Below are 20,000 nucleotides of genomic sequence, written 5' to 3'. Positions count from 1 at the left end.
TAAGACCTTCCCTCCGTACCAGGTAACATCCTAGTAAATCTTCTCTGAACCCTTTCCAAAACTTCCACGTCCTTCCTATAATGCTATAGGACTGTACTAATCTTTCTCCAGTCATTCTTTTATTCTTGATAAACCAATAGAAAGCTTTAGGGTTTTCCTTAATCCTATCTGCCAGCGACTTCTCATATCCCCTCCTGGCTCCTCTTAGCCCTCTTTTTAGGTTTTTCCTGGCTAACTTGTAACTCTCAGGCACACTAACTAAGCTTTCAACTCTCATCCTCACATAAGCTGCCTTCTTCCTTTTGACAAGGCATTCAACTTCTTTAATAAATACTCCAAGTGCAGGCCGCACCAGAGTTTTGTACAGCTGCAGCATGACCTCTTGGCTCCAAAACCCAATCCCTCTACTAATTAAACCTAATACACCATATGCCTTCTTAACAACCCTATCAACCTGGGTGGCAACCTTCAGGAATCTATGTACGTGGACACCGAGATCTCTTGGCTCATCTACACTACCAAGAATCTTACCATTAGCCCAGCACTCTTTATTCCTGTTGTTCCTTCCAAACTGAATCACCTCACACTTTTCCCCATTAAACTCAATTTGCCGACTCTCAGCCCAGCTCTGCAGCTTATCTATGTCCCTCTATAATCTGCAATATCCTTCAGCACTATCCACAACTCTACTGACCTTCGTGTTTTCCGCAAATTTACTAACCCATCCTTCTACGCCCTCATCTAGGTCATTTATAAAAATGACAAACAGCAGTGGCCCCAAAACAGAAACTTGTGGTACACCAGGATAAGGGAGACCTTATCAAACACCTTACTGAAATCCATATACGCCATATCAATCACTTTACCCTCATCTACCTGTTTGGTTATCATCTCAAAGAACTCAATAAGGTTTGTGAGGCACAACCTTCCCTTCATAAAACTATGTTGACCATCCCTGATCAACGTATTCCTTTCTAGGTGATTATAAATCCTATCCCTTATAATCTTTTCCAACACTTTACCCACAAATGAAGTAAGGCTCAGTGGTCTGTAATTACTTGAGTTGTCTCTCCTCCACTTCTTAAACAAGGGGACAACATTTGCTATCCTCCAGTCTTCTGGCACTATTCCTGTCAACAATGATGACATAAAGATCAAAGCCAAAGGCTCTGTAATCCCTCCCCCTCCCCCCCCCCCCCCCCCCACCTTTCCAGAGAATCCTAGGATAAATCTCATTCTTGCCCAGGGGACCTAATCTGTTTTTACACTTTCCAGAATTGCTAACATCTCCTCCTTGTGAACCTCGACCCTGTCTAGTCTAGTAGCCTATACCGTATATTCTCCTCAACAACATTGCATTTTTCCAGTGTGAATAGTGACAGAAAATATTCATTTAGTGCTTCCCCTATCTCTTCAGACTCCACACGCACATCCCAGTACTGACCTTCATTGGCCCTAATCTTTCTCCAGTCATTCTTTTATTCTTGATAAACCAATAGAAAGCTTTAGGGTTTTCCTTAATCCTATCTGCCAGTGACTTCTCATATCCCCTCCTGGCTCTTCTTAGCCCTCTTTTTAGGTTTTTCCTGGCTAACTTGTAACTCTCAGGCACACTAACTAAGCTTTCAACTCTCATCCTCACATAAGCTGCCTTCTTCCTTTTGACAAGGCATTCAACTTCTTTAATAAACCATGGCTCCCTCACTAGACCGCTTCCTCCCTGCCTGACAGGTATATCCTTATCAAGGACATGCGGTAGCTGTTCCTTGAATAAGCTCGACATTTCAAGTGTGTTCGTCCCCTGCAGTTTCCTTCCCCATCCTATGCATCCTAAATCTTGTCTAGTTGCCTTTCCCCCAGCAATAATTCGTGCCCTTCATTATATACCTAGCCTTTTCCATTGCTAAAGTAAACATAACCGAATTATGGTCACTGTTACCAAAATTCATTCATTCTTGATGAAGGGCTTTTGTCCGAAACATCGATTTTCTTGCTCCTTGATGGTGCCTGACCTGCTGTGCTTTTCCAGCACTACACTCTCAACTCTAATCTCCAGCATCTGCAGTCTTCGCTTTCACCGACCAAAGTGCTCACCTACCTCCAAATCTAACACCTAGCCAGGTTCATTACCCAGTACCAAATCCAATGTGGTTTCACCCCTTGTTGGCTTGTCTACATACTGAGTCAGGAAATCATCTTGCACACATTGGACAAAAACTGACCCATCTAAAGTATAGTATTTCCGGTCAATATTTGGAAAGTTAAAGTCCCCCATAACAAGTCCTCTGTTACACTCGCTCCTATCTAGAATTATCTTTGCTATCCTTTTCTCTACTTCTGTGGAACTATTCGGAGGCCTGTAGAAAACTCCCACAGGGTCACTTCTCCTTTCCTGTTTCTAACCTCAGCCCATACTATCATTTCACAAGTCCTCAATCGTCCTGTTTGTCACTGTAATGCTGTCCTTGACTAACAATGCCACACCTCCCCCTCTTTTCCCATCTTCCCAGTTCTTACTGAAACATCTCAACCTTGGAACCTGCAACAAGCATTCCTGTCCCTGCTCTATCCATGTCTCCGGAATGGCCACAACATCAAAGTACCAAATACCAACCCATGCTGCAAGTTCACCCACCAGGTACCAACGCTCCTGGTGTTGAAGTAGACACATTTTCAAACCACCTTGCTTGCCGGTGAACTCTTGCAACCTTGGAACCTTATTTCTGAGCTCACTATTCAACCTCCTGGACATTGGAACTACAATTTAGGTTCCGTCCCCAGCTGAATTAGTTTTAAACGCTCCTGAATAGCATTAGCAAATTTCACCCCCAGGATATTGGTACCCCCCTGATTCAGATGTAGGATCATCCTGATTGTAGAGGTCCCAACTACCTCAATGGTATGGGCCATTGAATGAGAATGAGCCCCAATTATCCAGGTATCTGAAACCCTCCCTCCTGCACCATCCCTGTTCAGCTCTGCTCTCTCCTTATTTCTTGCCTCGCTAGCACATGGCACGGGTAATAAACCAGTTAACAGCTCTGTTTGCACTTGCTCTAAGCTTCCACCCTGGCTCCCTGAATTTCTGCCTTAAATCTCCATTTTCCTACCTGTGTCATTAGTACTTATGTGGACCACAACTTGGGGCTGCTTCCCCTCCCCCCTCAAGAATCACGAAAACAAGATCCAAGACATCACAAATCCTGGCACCTGGGAGGCAACACACCAAGTCTCTCATTACCACAGAGCCTCCTTTCTGTCCCCCTAACTATGGAGTCCCCAATGACTAATGCTCTGCTCTTCTTCTCTTTTCCCCCCCCCCCCGGTCTTTAAATGACTCCTACATGCCAGATGTAAACTTACCCTCAAAAAGCTGCTCCCAATCCACATTCTGCAATTCTTGTCTAATTTGGTTATAGTTGGCCTCCCCTCATTTAACACCTTCATCTGAGGTCTGCTCTTGTCCTTATCTCTAAGTATCTGAAAACGTACAGAATTATGGTCACTATTCCCAGAATGCTCCCTTAATGAAATGTTGATCATTCCTTTCGGGCTTATTTCCTACAACATCGAGGGCCCAAGGGCCTGTACTGCGCTGTATTCTTCTATGTTCTATATGTTCTATTCCCAGAATGCTCCCCTAATGAAATGTTGATCATTCCTTTCGGGCTTATTTCCTAAAACCAGGTCCCTCGTGGACTATCCACATAGAAAACACTCTTCTGGACATCTGAAAGAATACTTCTGGACAGATCACGTTGTTCCCCCTCCACATTCCTGACACTGAGTGAGTCCAGTCACGTGGGGGAAGTTAAAATCACCCACCACAACAACCCTGTTATTTCCATGTCTTCCCAGAATCTGACGACACACTCTTCCTCTGTCTCCAACATACAGCTGTGGGGTCTGTCGTACAGTCCCAGCGTTGTGATTGTACCCTTCCTATTCCTGAGGTCTACCCATAATGCCTTGCTGCAAGATCCCTCCAGGGAGTCTTCCCTCAACATAACTGTTATATCCTCCCTAACCAGTAATGCAACTGTTGAAGCAAAATCTCCAGTATTGCATGCTTAGTTTTCAGTGAGAGACCACTTTGTCAGAAGAAAAATAAATCAAAATACATTCTATCAAGTCAGATTCCTGTGTGGAATTTGGATTGTCTCATAATTTAATCACCTAGGAATCCTAACTGTAGGTTTATAAAGCAAAAGGATATGCAGCATTACAGGGCAGCAGTTTCGATTAACATTCGACAGGAAAGGGTAGAATTGACGAATGTAAACAAGAACAGCAAATCGGTTCAAAGGTGAGAAAAAAATTGATTGGTTCATTACTCTAAATGCATATAGTATTTGGAAGAAAATAAATGAATTGATGGCACAAATACAGGTTGTGTATGATATTGTAGCCATTTCAGAGATGCAGTTAGAGATCAAAGGTAGGAATTAAATATTCAGGGCTATGTGACTTTTGAAAGGTTGAGCAGGAAGGAAAGGGTGAGGGGTAGCTTTATTAGTATCAGAAGGAATAAATATGATGGCAAGAAAGGATTTTGGATCTGAAGATGTAGAATCCATAAAAGTGAAGATAAGCAATAATAACAATAATAATATTGGGAGTAATCTATAGGCTTTTAGTAGTTACTATGCAATAGGAGAGAGAATAAGTCAGGTGATAATGAGAGCATGTAAAACAGACAGAAGATCAATCAGATGTGAAGGGCTATTTCTGTACTTGCCTGTGATGTATGGTTAATTTTAATCATGTTCTCTTTGTTGCTTCCAGAGGCCGTAAGCGTTTTGTGAGTGAGGGAGATGGTGGACGTGTCAAGGAGTAAGACCTTACTACGTGCATTTGACTGTCAGATCCTCAACGCACATCAGATATTACCAGATTTTTTTGATCATATTTCTACATGAAACACCAAAGACTCAGCAGGAGTTTGGACAGATTTGTGGGAACAGGTGGCAGTGACAAGTGTGGAACTGGACTGCTCTTGCGCGCTCTCTGAACTGGCACTTTGATATAGTTGTCTGCATTCACCAGGTTATCTGTGCTTTCCAGGGGCTGATTTATCTCACTGGGTCTCCATCCAAAATAAAACGAATCTCCTGATACCTATAAAACTGTTCATGGCAGAAATGGAGAAATTGGTATGATTTCCAAGTAGCTTTTAAATGAACTGGGGGGTCAGATTTGAGATGATTTGTCTTTTTTTTCCCCCACCCTCCCCTTAAAATGCTGACAATGTTGATCTTTATCTGACGGCTTTTCTTTTCTTTAATGCTTTGCATTGCACATGTACCTGTTGCTCTGGCTCCAGAGTGAATGGCTTTAGAAGATCGAATCTCTCATGAATTGGAGTATGGGAAAGATGACATCCTTAGCCAAGAGCCATAAAGCAGCCACTGGGAGACCCTATAACAGCAACCCTATAACAGACCTCACTCTGGGGGGGACCCGGCTGCAACCCTATAACAGACCTCACTCTGGGGGGGACCCGGCTGCAACCCTATAACAGACCTCACTCTGTGGGGGTTCATGGTCTGCTCCTGGCCAGTGAGAAGGCAGCATTGAACAGCTCCTTGTTGTCACAGTCAGTTGTCTGATTGTAGAAGTTTACTGGCAGGGCTGTTGTGCAATGGTAGTGTCCCTGCCTCTGAGCCAAAGGCCCAAATTATTGTCCCACTGCTGACCTAACTGGGCGCTGTGCCAAAATGATTTGGCTGTGCCAGGTGTTTGTGGGTATGTATTACTGAGCTCAGATTCCAGTACCCTCACTGACGACATATGGGGGAAAGGGGGCTACCATTTATTGGGGGGGGGGGGGGGAGAAGGGGGTGTACCTCGAAGATGTGTGTGTTGTGCATGGTCCAGTCTTTTCAGAGCGTGACCCTTTAAAATATTTTTGCACTTGTGTTATTTCTTGCAAAGCTGATTTTCTGCTGTACCTTTTCAGGCTGCTTTATGGCTTTAGCAAGATCACGGGTGGTGGGTAAGGTGCTTCAACCAAATTGCACTTGGCAATTTTGCATTTGATTAGAGAGAAGTGCATGGTTTAGAAACAATTGAATGAGATTGTCAACATCCATGTCTTAGAGGGGCAATTGGGTTTTGTCTCTAATGGGAAATGCTTTTAAGAAAAGTTGGATATGGAATAAAGATGATTCTATAACCCATGATCTTTGACTGCACACATGGAAAAGGGAGTTATCTACTGCACTCTTGTGCTGATAAATGGTCACAAGTGACTTCATCCGGAAAGCATGTCACGTAACCTGATATTGAGGAAAACCAGCAATGTTAACTCCTTCATTGGTCTGTTTGTCTTCTGGTTTTCAAAATGCTTGTGAGAGATTCCCTGTCATTATGGTGGACCTCTCACCTGTTCATCAGGACACTTTTTTGGGATCAGAGACAATGGTCTAGAGAGAATTTCACTGGACTAGGGCTCCAGAACTTCAAGTCAATATTCTGGTATGTGGGTTTGAAACCACCATGGAAGGTGGTGAAATTAATAAAACATTAGAACTGTCCACACTGCAGCAGATAACCAAATTAATCTGTAAATGTAATTATGTGGATCAGCTCTGATTTCTACGATCATGTGCATCTTCTGAAGCATCTTTTATAATTTTTAGGAGCTATGTCTTGTCAGCTCCAGCTTCTTACTTTATAATATTGTAAATCCATGTTCAGCAAAGTACTGCTTTATTATCTGAGGAGGCATAAATGATGTTGAACATTGTGCATTTGAGAATATGTACAACTTCTGACATTATGAAGGGAAGGTCATTGATACAGCAGCTGAAGTTGTTTGGGCCCAAATATTACCTTGAAGAATTCTAGCAGGGATGTCCTGGAGCTGAGAAGACAAAAGTTCAAACAACCACAAAAATCTTCTCACGGTCACTGATTAGGGATAGTCAACATGGTTTTGTGCTTGGGAAATAGTGTCTAACTTAATTCTTCAAAAAACTTAATTTTAACGATAAGGGCAGAGTAATGGATGTGATGTATATGGACTTCAGTAAGTAATTTGACAAGGCTCCTCATGGGAGACTGATTAACAAGGTTAGATCTCATGGATTACAGGGAGAACTAGCCATTTGGATACAGAACTGTCTTGAAGGTGGAAGAAGGTTGCCTTTCAGACTGGAGGTACCACAAGGGTCAGTGTTGGGTGTACTGCTTTTCATCATTTATATAATGATTTGGAAGTGAGCATAAGAGGTATAGTTAGTAATTTTGCAGATGACACCAAAATTGGAGGTGTAGTGGACAGCGAAGAAGGTTACCTCAAATTATAATGGGATCTTGATCAGATGGGCCAATGGGCTGAGTAGTAGAGATGGTGTTTAATTTAGATAAATGTGAGATGCTGCATTTTTGGAAAGGCAAATCAGAGCAGGACTTGTACACTTCATGGTAAGGTCCTCGGGAGCGTTGTTGAACAAAGAGACCTTGGAGTTCAGGTTCATAGTTCCTTGAAAGTGGAATCGCAGGTAGATAGGATAGTGAAGAAGGCATTTAGTGTGGTCAGTGCATTGAGTAGAGGAGGTTTATAAAATCATGAGGGACATGGAGTCCAAAACTAGAGGGCATAGGTTTAGGGTGTCCAGGGAATGATTTAAAAGGGACCTCAGGGGCAACTTTTTCACACAGAGGATAGTCATTTATGGAATATGCTGCCAGAGAAAGTGGAGGATGCTAGTACATTTAAAATGCATCTGGATGGGTATATGGATAGGAAGGATTTAGATGGAAATGGGTCAAATACTGGCAACTGGAATTAGTTTTGGATCTCTGTACTAACCAGAGGAATTGGTCTGAAGGGTCTGTTTCCTTACTGTACAGCTAACATTGACCGGATTTACTTTTTGGCTGGAATTTAGTTAGCACATGGAGATGTGCAAGAGTGAGGCATCTCTACCAAGTTTGCAATGACTGCTCACTCAGCTTTTTTTTTACTCTGGCTGATGTGCTGAGTGAACTGCTTTTAGTTAAAAGGTCACTAGTCATGTCCTGCTCCCTCAACATGAATTCATGACTTGATTTATTGTTGTCACAAACTTGAGTACAGTAAAGAGTTTTGTTTTGCAAGTCAATAACACTTCTGCCAGTCTGGTGTTACATGTAGGCCAGATCAGGTATGAACAACTGATTTCAAAAGCACTTTATTAGCTATAAAGCACTTCAAGATATCCTGAGATCATAAGTGTGCATATGTAAATATTTCATTTATGACAATTGGCAACACTGACAATGCAGCAGTTATTGTCCATCCCTCCTTGTTGTGTGTATTAGTCAACCATAACCAGGACAGAGAAAATGAGAGTGAAATTGCAGCTGGTATCTCTGCATAAGTGATAGCAATGTACAAGAGGTAGATAGATCAACAGAGGTCAAATGGAGCCTGCACTAGCTCTCTGCAGATTTAATTAATTCTATTCACCCGTCCCTAATTAACAGCTTGCTCTCTACAATTAGTCTGTTGCAGAGTGGGACAAACCAGTCAGCTCTTAATAGCAGATGGTTTCTGCACCAGAATACTCTGATCTGTGGAAATTTCTGTAACCATTGACTTAGTTCTTGTTTAAAACTACTTTAAAAAAATATCCTTGTAATTCAAGGCTGATTCCTACAAATAAACTACATGCAGATGAAGTTCACAGAAATGACAACATTCTCCTCTGACTGTTGCTGACTATGGTCACTCCCAGCTCTGAGGTTCATAGACCAATTGTGTTGAGTCCATCAATCTCATCTCTGACAAAACTTCAGTTCCCTTTAATGTATTATTTCATGATCAGAGTTGAAGGCGAGGTCATCTTCCCCACTCACTGTCAACTGTACTTGTGATCAGCAAATGTTAACAAATCTTTTGCAGTTAAATCACTGACAGACCTTGGCCAGGGAATGATTTGACTTGCTGCACTGGGAGAGCTGAGAGACCAGCATCTCAGTACGTGAACATGAATCTGAAACAAGCAGGGAATGAAGAGGTTCTGAGCAGACAGGGTGAGAGATATAGATAGGGAGATAGGAGTTGGCAGAGCTTGGGAAGATTGTGAGGGTTCAATAATTTCCTTTGAGAATGCTCAACTCCAATGCATCCACGTTATAGTTCCAATATGGTGTAGTATTCCCAGTCTAACCCAGGCTGAAAAGGTTTAGCCACGCTTGACTCCACAGTCCAAGGGATTTTAATCTTGTTCAAACACGTGGTCAGGCTTCCCAATTTGTGTCTTCCCCCACCCCTCACACAGGGAGGATGTGAGCTCTGGTCTCCTGTGGAAGCAGGCAGGAACAAGGGCTGGCATAATTGGCAGGCTGCAGTGGGACAGCGTGCAGCTCAACAGAAACCATTTGGTCATGCTGGTAGTTACTGCTTTCCTCAACACAGTCCTCACTGCCATCTGCATGAACAAGGCAATGGCACACCTCAATCCCGGAATCTCCAGTCAGGCGCCGGTGTCTGGGGTGAGTCTCATCTTCATCGTCCTCATCCTCCTCCTCCAACCCCGGGCAGCAGGGCGATGCTTGGGACACGGCAATGTTAACATCTTCAGTGGGCTGATGGGAGCTGGGGACTGGGGGTCCTGGCTCAAAGTCAGTGGAGTGTGCGATCGGGGTGTGGTGAGAGCTGGTGATGTTATTGGAGCTGAGTGAAGAGCTCAGCTCAGCCCTGACCCCTGGGCACTGGATTGAAGTATAGGATGGAGGAGGAGTTTGGGGCTGGGCTGACACCTCCTCATATGCAGGAAGCTTGAAGGAAGCCAATAGTCCTGAAAGAGAGATTTAAAACCATGAGACAAGCAATACGTTTCAACTCATCACTGCACTCTCTCGGGGAGGGGGAGGGGAGAAGGGTGGGTGGGTCAGAGCCCAGGCAGTTTGCGCTCACTCCGGGAGGGGTGTGGGGGAAGAGGGGTGGGTCAGAGCCTGGGCAGTCTGCGATCTGAGTCTGAGGAGAACAGATGGTGTTTGGGAAGGGTGCAGTCACTTAGCTGAGGGAGGGGTTGTAATTCTGGTCAGTTTGCACTCACTCTGGTCTAGGCCTGAGCCTGGGTAGTGACAGGCCCCATGGTACGCGATGAGGTTAATCTCCTGTTGCCGTTGTTGCTGCTGGATACGGAGTTTGCTCCTTCGATGGCGATAAGCACAACAACAGCTGAAGATAATTAACAGAGTCCAGAGGAGCCAGAACCCTGAGGGGTAAGACATCAGTCAGCAGTGAAGCCCAACATTAGAGAGCCAGCATGACAATTCCACCCTACCCTCCACCCCCTCCTTCTCCCCTGTCAGCCATTCCCCTCTTTCAAGCTCCCCCCCAGCCCTCCAAACACTCTGCTCTGGACTACATCACCTCCTCCCACCCTGGACCCCACAGTGCCAGTCTTTCCACCCTGGCATCAGTCAGCCAACTTCTCTCCCCACCCCACCCCAGCCACTGTACCCCCATGGCATCTTAGGCCGTCCCATCACACTGCACTGCTCTGATCTACCCCAGGCCCAATTCACTGGGTTTTCACCAATACCTGGCCCAATCACTTTACTTACACCACAGCTCGTAAAAGTAAGTGCAGCAGCCGGTCTCCCCACAGCAGTGGCCGGTCTCACACCAATACTGCTGGTTATTAATCCCAGGACACAATGCCCTGGCCTGCAAGTAGAGAGAGAGAGAGAAGGCAGTCACTGTCGAGCTCACCCAGCCCTGAAACACTGCCCCCAAATAGAAACAATCACCAGGACAGCTCCTGAAAAAAAACGCAGGCACGTGATGCTGAGTCCTTATAAAGCTTCAGTCAGGTCTGTCACAAAGCTGTTCCTTTTCTCAAGGTTACTATGTCCTTGGTTTATAGGGTCATAGAGATGTACAACATGGAAACAGACTCTTCAGTCCAATCCGTCCATGCCGGCCAGATATCCCAACCCAATCTAGTCCCACCTGCCAGCACGCGGCCCATATCGCTCCAAACCCTTCCTATTCATATACCCATCCAAATGCCGCTTAAATACTGTAATTGTACCAGCCTCCACCATTTCCTCTGACAGCTCATTCCATATATGTACCACCCTCTGAGTGAAAAGCTGCCCTTTAGGTCTCTTTTATATCTTTCCTCTCTCACCCTAAACCTATGCCCTCTAGTTCTGGACTCCCCGACCCCAGGGAAAAGACTGTCTATTTAACCTATCCATATCCCTCAGCCTCCGATGCTCCAGGGAAAACAGCCCCAGCCTGTTCAGCCTCTTCCTATAGTTCAAATCCTCCAACCCTGGCAACATCCTTGTAAATCTTTTCTGAACCCTTTCAAGTTTCACAACATCTTTCCAATAGGAAGGAGACCAGAATTGCATGCAGTATTCCAACCGTGGCCTAACCAATGTCCTGTACAGCCGCAACATGACCTCCCAATTCCTGTACTCAATACTCTGACCAATAAAGGAAAGCATACCAAAGGCCTTCTTCACTATCCTATCTACCTGCGACTCCACTTTCAAGGAGCTATGAACCTGCACTCCAAGGTCTCTTTGTTCAGCAACACTCCCTGGGACCTTACCATTAAGTGTATAAGTCCTGCTAAGATTTGCATTCCCAAAGTGCAGCACCTCACATTTATCTGAATTAAACTCCATCTGCCACTCCTCAGCCCATTGGTCGTAAACCAGCTCTGAGGTGGCTACTTTGGTACAGAGACGACAAAGGATTTTGAGAGGTGTTTTGTTTATATGTAAACAGATAAGATTTCAGGCCAAAGTGGTCATGGTTTAGAAGTGACCTGTACAATAAAAGGGGAGTGGTCAGTCCTCAAAACTCAATTTAAGATAGAGTCAGTGCAGCAGTGGAGCTGTGTGGAAACAGGCTGTGAGACACTCTCTCCCTCCTTTTAACTTCGACCTGTAAGCCTTTGGTTCATTTTTACTGTGTTTTAAGGGTGTTTACTTATTAGGACTGTTGTGTATATTGGGAACAGCATAATTACATCTAGTTTGGACAGACTGAGTTCTGTAGATATTCTTTATTCTGTTTTTTGTGTTTCATTGTGTAATTTTTGTCTGTTTTAAATCTGGTAGACAACCTAGCTAACTTACTCCAAGTAATTGTCACTGTACACTTAGTGAAACAATTTGCAAAGTTATGGTCTGAGCAGCCTGCTTAAGAATGTTTTGATTGATCTGGCCTAGTCCATAACAGGTCACAACGAGATAATTCGGAATTCCTAACAGTGTTTCCAGAGATGCAGAATTTGTACATCAGGTTTAGATTGAAGAAGCCAGTGGTTGTTCTCATAAGAAAGGAGATGGAGGGGAGATTTCTGCAAGATTAAAGCAGGTCCCAATAGGCAGGAATGCCAGAGCAATAATGGACCGAGGAAAGAGGGATTTCTTTAAAAACTCAGCGGTAATGAACTGAAATTTTCTGCTCCTTCGTCAGAACTATTCACCTCTCACTGGGGTTAGAACATAGAAGGGTCCAGCAGAGGAACAGGCCTGATGGCCCGCCATATCTGTGCCAACCACGACACCATTCTGAACTGATCCTATCTGCCTACACGTGATTCCTATCTCTCTCTGTGCCTGTTCACATGTCTATGTCTCTTAAACCTCGATACAATATCCTCTTCTCCCATCCCGTGTAAAAACAACCTTGCCTTTCACATTTCTTTAAAAACTTTGCCCCTCTCACCTTAAACCTATGCCTCTTAGTATTTGACCTTTTTGCCCTGGGAAAGGATTCTGATGATCCACCCTGTGATATTAAAGAGTTAACTTGCTCTGCTGACCTGTAGGAAATTGCATGTCCCGAGGCTCGGGTGGGATGCTCTGACTTACAGATTGTAAGAAGTTACATCATCTCCTATTACTCAGAGCCATTTACATGGCCATTTCCTTGCCATTCAGAGCATATTACATAGTCATCATCTCCTATTCGGAAATCAATAAGAACATTATAGTTGTAATCCTGACTACTCCTGTAGTTAAAAATAAATTCACACCAGATCTGGCCATTGAGGGGTGATTTATATTACATTGTTTCTCGAGTTGATGTGGTCACTGCATTATGTCTTGAATGGAGAAAGTGAGGTCTACAGATGCTGGAGATCAAAGACCTTTAATTTCCGAAATGGCTAGAAAGAACTGTTTGTTCAGTCTATGGATTCTTCTGTAAATGTCTTTAATTTCCGAAATGGCTAGAAGAAGGGCCTGTGCCCGAAACGTTGAATCTCCTGTTCCCTGGATGCTGCCTGACCTGCTGTGCTGTTCCAGCAATAAAGTTTCAACATTATGTCTTGAATGGCAAGTGACTGTGAGGGAGTGACTGGGGACTGTCTAGTGGGCATTACTGACTGTGATGTAAAGATTTTGTGTGAAGGAAGGACTGTTTCCTTTGTTCAGAGCACTTCCCTGGTCGTGCTACGCAAGCATGCCAAAGTGTGCTCAGGATTTCTCCAAAGCTCATATTGTACGGTGCTTAATACATTTTGCTTGTTCACAGAAGTTGGTCTGTTGCAGTTGTCTCAAGTGTGTAAGAATCTCAGAAGAAAAAGAACCTAACAACTCTATCAATGCTTTTTACAATCTGATAGACAGGACTTCTATCAGGTTACTCCTCAGCCTCTGATGCTCCACCAAAAACAATACAAGTTCGTCCAACCTCTCCTTATAACTGATAGACTCCAACATCCTGGGAAGCCTCTTTTGCACCCTCTCCAATTTCTTCCTACAGTTTAGCGACCAGAACGGCACACAGTACTCCAAATATGGCTGGATTAAAGTTTTATGCAGCTGCAACATGATTTGCCAACGTTTATATTCAGTGCCAAAACGGGTGGTGCTGGAAAAGCACAGCAGGTCAGGCAACATCCGAGGAGCAGGAGAATCGATGTTTCGGGCATATACCTGAAACGCGAACTTTTGTTTTGCACTGATGTGCTGGATAGCCACATCATTAAGGATGGGGATATTTCTGGAACTAATATTCTGTGCCATTCATGACTACATGGAGCTCTGAGCTCATGAAAAGACCAGGATTCCAAGAGATGATGGACAACATGGATTAATAGTTTCCCTCCTTAAAGCCAGAGTAATGATTTTTCACACAATTTTCTACACCAACTGGCCCAATGCAATCTTGCAAGGGAGAGTGCTATTATTTAGATAACCTTTCACCATGATTGTCCCCTTCCACTTCCCCAGCACTTACAACACCAAGGCATTCAAGGCTATGGGCCAAGAGATGGTAAATGGGATTGAATTGTTAGGTGGTGAATTTTGACTCAACAGGCTGAAGGGCCCTTTTTCTGTGCCATACACCTCCATGATACCACATTTTTAGCAGGAGTTTGGAAATTTAAAGTTGTGCACCATTAATTGACATCCTTCCCCTTAAAGCAAGAACGCAGTTATTTAAAGCTAAGCACCATTAGGAGAAAGGGAGGTCTGCAGATGCTGGAGATCAGAGTCGAAGAGTGTGGTGCTGGAAAAGCACAGCCGATCAGGCAGCATCCGAGGAGCAGAAGAATCAATGTTTCGGGCATAATCCCTTCATCAGGAATGAGGCTTGTGGCTCAAGGGGGCTGAGAGATAAATGGGAGGCAGGTGGGGCCGGGAGGCAGCTGGGAATGCGATAAGTAGATTAAGGTGGGAGTGAAAGTGATAGGTTAGAGAGGAGAAGGAGCAGGAGCAGATAGGTGGGAAGGAAGATGGACAGGTAGGTGCCAAGTTGGAAGGTTAGAACTGGGATTTTTGGAAGGGGGCGGGCGCGGATGTGGAAACTGGTGAAATCAACATTGATCACGTGGTTGGAGGGTCCCCAGGCAGAAGATGGGGAGTTCTGACCTTGTTGTGACTGGAGGTGGGGGTCAAGGGCAGAGATGTAGGAAGGGGAGGAGGGCAGCGTCGACCACATGAGAGAGGAGATTGTGATATTTGAAGGAGGCGGCCATCTGGGATATTTTATGGTGGAACTGGTCCTCCTGGGAGCAGATCTGGCAGAGGAATTGGGAATAAGGGATGGCGTTTTTACAGGAGGCAGGGTGGAAAGAGGTATAGTCCAGGTAGCTGTGGGAGTCAGTGTGTTTGCAGTAGATAGAAAGGGAGGACTGCAGATGCTGGCGATCAGAGGCTAGTGTGTGGTGCAGGAAAAGCACAGCAGGTCAGACATAGCAGTTTAACACCTCGTATACTGCCTGACCTGCTGTGCTTTTCCAGCACCACACTCTCAACTCTATTTGTAGTAGATGTCAGTGTTTAATCGGTTGCCAAATATGGAGGGGTCCAGGAAGGGGAAGGAGATATCGGACTTGGTCCAGGTGAACTTGACATTGGGGTGGAAGGTGTTGGTGAAGTTGATGAACTGTTCAACCTCCTTGAGGGAGCACATCGATGCAGTGGAGGAAGAGGTGGGGAATGATGCCAGTGCAGTGGCAGAAGATGGACTGTTCCGCATACCCAAAGAGACAGGCAGAGCTGGGGCCCATGCGGGTGCCCATGGCTAACCCCAATGGTCTGGAGGAAGTGGGAGGATTGGAAGGAGACGTTGTTGAGGTGGGGAGGACCAGTTCAGCCAGGCGGATGACAGTGTCAGTGGAAGGGTACTGGTTGAGTCAACAGGAGATTAAAGGGGAATTCCAATGCTGGGTTCATTCTTGTGCAGCCTGTACCATCCACGGGGTCTCAGTGTACCCTCCCACCACCCCTCTCAGGGTGCTCTGTGTACCCCCCTTCAGCCCACGTTGGTATTGCCCTCTCTGGGTGCTCTATGTACCCTCCCGCAGCCCAGGGTGGTATTGCCCCCTCTCAGGGTGCTGTGTACCCCCCCACCAGCCCAGGCTGGTATTGACCTCTCAGGGTCTCTTTCCCTTGCCCCCTGCCCCCAAGCCAGGTTGGTATTGCCCTCTCTTCCCCGCCCCCCCAGCCCAGGTTGGTATTGCCCTCCCTGGGTCTTCCCCGCCCCCCCAGCCCAGGTTGGTATTGCCCTCCCTGGGTCTTCCCCGCCCCCCCAGCCCAGGTTGGTATTGCCCTCCCTGGGTCTTCCCCGCCCCAGGTTGGTATTGCCCTCCCTGGGTCTTCCCCGCCCCCCCAGCCCAGGTTGGTATTGCCCTCCCTGGGTCTTCCCCGCCCCCCCAGCCCAGGTTGGTATTGCCCTCCCTGGGTCTTCCCCGCCCCCCCAGCCCAGGTTGGTATTGCCCTCCCTGGGTCTTCCCCGCCCCCCCAGCCCAGGTTGGTATTGCCCTCCCTGGGTCTTCCCCGCCCCCCCAGCCCAGGTTGGTATTGCCCTCCCTGGGTCTTCCCCGCCCCCCCAGCCCAGGTTGGTATTGCCCTCCCTGGGTCTTCCCCGCCCCAGGTTGGTATTGCCCTCCCTGGGTCTTCCCCGCCCCCCCAGCCCAGGTTGGTATTGCCCTCCCTGGGTCTTCCCCGCCCCCCCAGCCCAGGTTGGTATTGCCCTCCCTGGGTCTTCCCCGCCCCCCCAGCCCAGGTTGGTATTGCCCTCCCTGGGTCTTCCCCGCCCCCCCAGCCCAGGTTGGTATTGCCCTCCCTGGGTCTTCCCCGCCCCCCCAGCCCAGGTTGGTATTGCCCTCCCTGGGTCTTCCCCGCCCCCCCAGCCCAGGTTGGTATTGCCCTCCCTGGGTCTTCCCCGCCCCAGGTTGGTATTGCCCTCCCTGGGTCTTCCCCGCCCCCCCAGCCCAGGTTGGTATTGCCCTCCCTGGGTCTTCCCCGCCCCCCCAGCCCAGGTTGGTATTGCCCTCCCTGGGTCTTCCCCGCCCCCCCAGCCCAGGTTGGTATTGCCCTCCCTGGGTCTTCCCCGCCCCCCCAGCCCAGGTTGGTATTGCCCTCCCTGGGTCTTCCCCGCCCCCCCAGCCCAGGTTGGTATTGCCCTCCCTGGGTCTTCCCCGCCCCCCCAGCCCAGGTTGGTATTGCCCTCCCTGGGTCTTCCCCGCCCCCCCAGCCCAGGTTGGTATTGCCCTCCCTGGGTCTTCCCCGCCCCCCCAGCCCAGGTTGGTATTGCCCTCCCTGGGTCTTCCCCGCCCCCCCAGCCCAGGTTGGTATTGCCCTCCCTGGGTCTTCCCCGCCCCCCCAGCCCAGGTTGGTATTGCCCTCCCTGGGTCTTCCCCCCCCCCAAGCCCAGGTTGGTATTGCCCTCCCTGGGTCTTCCCCGCCCCGGGCTGACCTGCCGGATGAAGGGCGCCGCCAGCGGGCCCGGGCTCCTGCTGACCGCCGTCACGTTGCGCTGAGAAAGCCCGGGGCCTGCTCGCGAGTGGGCCCACGACGCCACCGGCCGAGTGGAGCTGCCTTCCATTTTGCGTCGTTAGCACCGAGCCGCCACTCCCCAGCCGCAGCCAAGGCCGTCTTCCGCCATCACAGGTGGGGCACCCAACTCCCACAAACAACCACCCGCCACGAACTGACCACTCACCGACCAGGGTTCACAAAGCCCTGGGGGGGTGACCAATCGGGAACCAGGCCAGGTCTGATTGACAGACCCGACCACCAATCAGCTATTGGGTCACTTCTCTGTGGTTGGACTCATATCCACTAGGAAGCGGTGCTTCTCTGATTGACGTGCAGGCTGACTAATAGGAGTGTCAATTATTATGACTGATGGCCGGATAGACCTATCAAACAAAAGCCACTGGAGGATGACGCCCCTATTCCGTCAGTACCCATTGGGTAAAGGATTCGAGCCGTGATTGGTCAGAGCCTTGACAACAAGGTCTCATGATTTCATGCTCTTCAGCCAATCAAAGTACTGTACCAGTAAGCAGGCTCCAAGGGGCTAGTATGGAGTTTAGGGACCGAATGGCCCTTCTCTATGCTCCTCTGCAATGTCAGTGAGCTCACCCAACATCACTGTTTCCCTCACTCCATTCCCAGGTGATCAACTGGGATCTGTTTCACTGTGTGCCATTAGCTCTCAGCAATATCTCCCTGCGCTGGGAATCACTGGGCAGTTTGATCTTACTAAGCATAAAAAATTAAAACCACATCACCCTCCTGAGTAAATAATTCAATATTATATCAGAGACCTGACCCAAAGGACCTCTGCTCTCTCCAGTACAGTTCTAAATTGCCAATTTTAAAACCTATTGATGTGCAATTCAACTCAACAATGTGCATCATCAAGGGGTACTCTTTGATCAGTTTGGTTCTTCTGGCCCCCGACTCTATATCAGGAGGATCACTGAACCAGGCAGAGTCTACCCTAGTGCAATGTCAGCCCACCAGCCTTACGCCTTCCTTCACACCAACCCCACATGGTTAATCCTACCACCCTGAGGAGAAACGTTGTGCAGAAACTACCTTCTCACCATGGACTCCAGTGCTGTTCTGCCTAGCTTTGATCCCCTATGGAGGCCATGGACTGTCCACTAATGGGCCATGAAAGTGAGAATAAAGAACTTCAGGTGAATTGGCCATGCTAAATTGCCCATAGTGTTAGGTGAAGGGGTAAATGTAGGGGTATGGGTGGGTTGCGCTTCGGTGGGTCGGTATGGACTTGTTGGGCCGAAGGGCGTGTTTCCACATTGTAAGTAATCTAATCTAAAAAAAAATGTAACTACTGACAAGGTGATAGGTTGGTCTGTGACTACTGGTGTCACTGGTATTGAGTTTTGGAGCCACAAGGTCATGCTACAGCTGTACAAAACACTGGTGCAGCTGCACTTGGAGTATTGCATACAGTTCTGGTGGATTATTGGATGGATGTGGAAACTTTGGACAGGATTCAGAGAAGATTTACTGGGATGTTGCCTGTATGTAGGGAAGATCTTATGAGGAAAGGCTGTTTTCATTAGAGAGAAGGTTGAGAGGTGACTTAATTGAGATATATAAGATAATCAGAGCGTTAGATGGGTAGACGGTGAGAGCGTTTTTCCTCGGATGGTGATGGGTAGTACGAGGGGACATAGCTTTAAATTGAGGGGTGATAGATATAGGACAGATGTCAGAGGTAGTTTCTTTACTCAGGGAGTAATAGGGGTGTGGAACACACTGCCTGCATCAGTTGTAGATTTGCCAATTTTAAGGGCATTTAAATGGTCATTGGATAAACATATGGATGATACTGAGTTGAGAGTGTGGTGCTGGAAAATCACAGCAGGTCAGGCAGCATCTGAGGAGCAGGAGAACCAATGTTTTGGCAAAAGCCCTTCATCAGGAAGGGCTTTTGCCCGAAATGTTGATTGCCCTGCTCCTCGGATGCTGCTTGACCTGCTTTGCTTTTCCAACATCTCCAGCATCTGCAGTCCTCTCTTTCTCTATATGGATGAAACTGGAATAGTGCAGGATAGATGGGCTTCAGATTGGTTCCACAGGTCCGCACAACATCGAGGACTGAAGAGTCTGTACTGCACTGTAATGTTCTATGTCTCAACAGGTTGACCATCCCAAAAAAATCTTTAACCCTATTTATCACATTCACAGTTATGGGATCTTGTGTGCAAATTTGCTGCTGCACAATAACACTGTATGTCATTGATTGTGGTGTGGGTTGTGACCTCCTATTGTTATGAAATGGTGCATTGAGGGATGGTCTCTGACTCGCTCTTGTGTTTGTACAGATAGTCCAGTATGGTGACCCTCCCTCCCCCAGGATGTTAATAGTGAGGGATTTAGTGATGACAATACCATTAAATGTCAATGTGGTTTGACCATTACTACTCCATAGCCCGTCCTTACTTTGGAAAATCGGATCACAACACACTGTTCCTCCCCCCAGTGTATGTCACTGAAAGGTGAGGGCCCAGGACAGGGACAGAGTGTAGATTAGAGCAGGCTCCTCCAGGGCAGGGGGCGCTGTAGCCGGAGGGTCAGAGTGGGGAACATCTTGATTCCGGTTCCCGCTCCTTGGCAGTCCCTGAACCGGAAGCTGTCGGCTCGGCAACATGGCGGCGCTGGGGGTCCTGAGGAGCGCAGTAAAGGTCAGGGAAAAGAAAAAAAATTAACCCCCCCCCAAAAAAAAACACCGGGCTGCGGCCGAGAGTGACCCCCCCCCC

General features: G+C 47.2%; 3 protein-coding genes across 6 annotated transcripts in view; 2 read left to right on the top strand and 1 right to left on the bottom strand.

Annotated features, from left to right (window-relative positions):
* The window catches only part of pdcd4a (programmed cell death 4a), a 61,377-nt gene extending 55,195 nt beyond the window's left edge, over window positions 1–6,182 (top strand). For all 4 annotated transcript variants that reach the window (XM_043687108.1, XM_043687185.1, XM_043687268.1 and 1 more), the window contains one exon: window positions 4,786–6,182. In XM_043687108.1, the coding sequence (XP_043543043.1) occupies window positions 4,786–4,837 (52 nt within the window). In that variant the 3' untranslated portion in view covers window positions 4,838–6,182. The remainder of the gene's footprint in view (window positions 1–4,785) is intronic.
* A 1,979-nt stretch (window positions 6,183–8,161) lies between these two features.
* On the bottom strand, window positions 8,162–17,371 carry LOC122547814 (WW domain-binding protein 1-like). The gene is made up of 4 exons (XM_043686679.1): window positions 17,177–17,371; window positions 10,564–10,666; window positions 10,050–10,211; window positions 8,162–9,788 (listed from the first exon to the last, which is right to left on the bottom strand). Exons 1-4 carry the CDS (start codon window positions 17,303–17,305, stop codon window positions 9,262–9,264), a joined length of 921 nt encoding a protein of 306 aa, XP_043542614.1. The 5' UTR covers window positions 17,306–17,371; the 3' UTR covers window positions 8,162–9,261.
* A 2,452-nt stretch (window positions 17,372–19,823) lies between these two features.
* Window positions 19,824–20,000, top strand: part of idh3b (isocitrate dehydrogenase (NAD(+)) 3 non-catalytic subunit beta) — a 13,725-nt gene continuing 13,548 nt past the window's right edge. Inside the window, exon 1 of the mRNA XM_043690751.1 lies at window positions 19,824–19,925. Coding sequence (XP_043546686.1) covers window positions 19,890–19,925 — 36 coding nt within the window. The 5' untranslated portion in view covers window positions 19,824–19,889. The remainder of the gene's footprint in view (window positions 19,926–20,000) is intronic.

The sequence above is a fragment of the Chiloscyllium plagiosum genome, chromosome 1 (assembly GCF_004010195.1).
Source record: "Chiloscyllium plagiosum isolate BGI_BamShark_2017 chromosome 1, ASM401019v2, whole genome shotgun sequence".
NCBI lineage: Eukaryota > Metazoa > Chordata > Chondrichthyes > Orectolobiformes > Hemiscylliidae > Chiloscyllium > Chiloscyllium plagiosum.
This window is presented reverse-complemented; position numbering and strand designations above follow the sequence as displayed.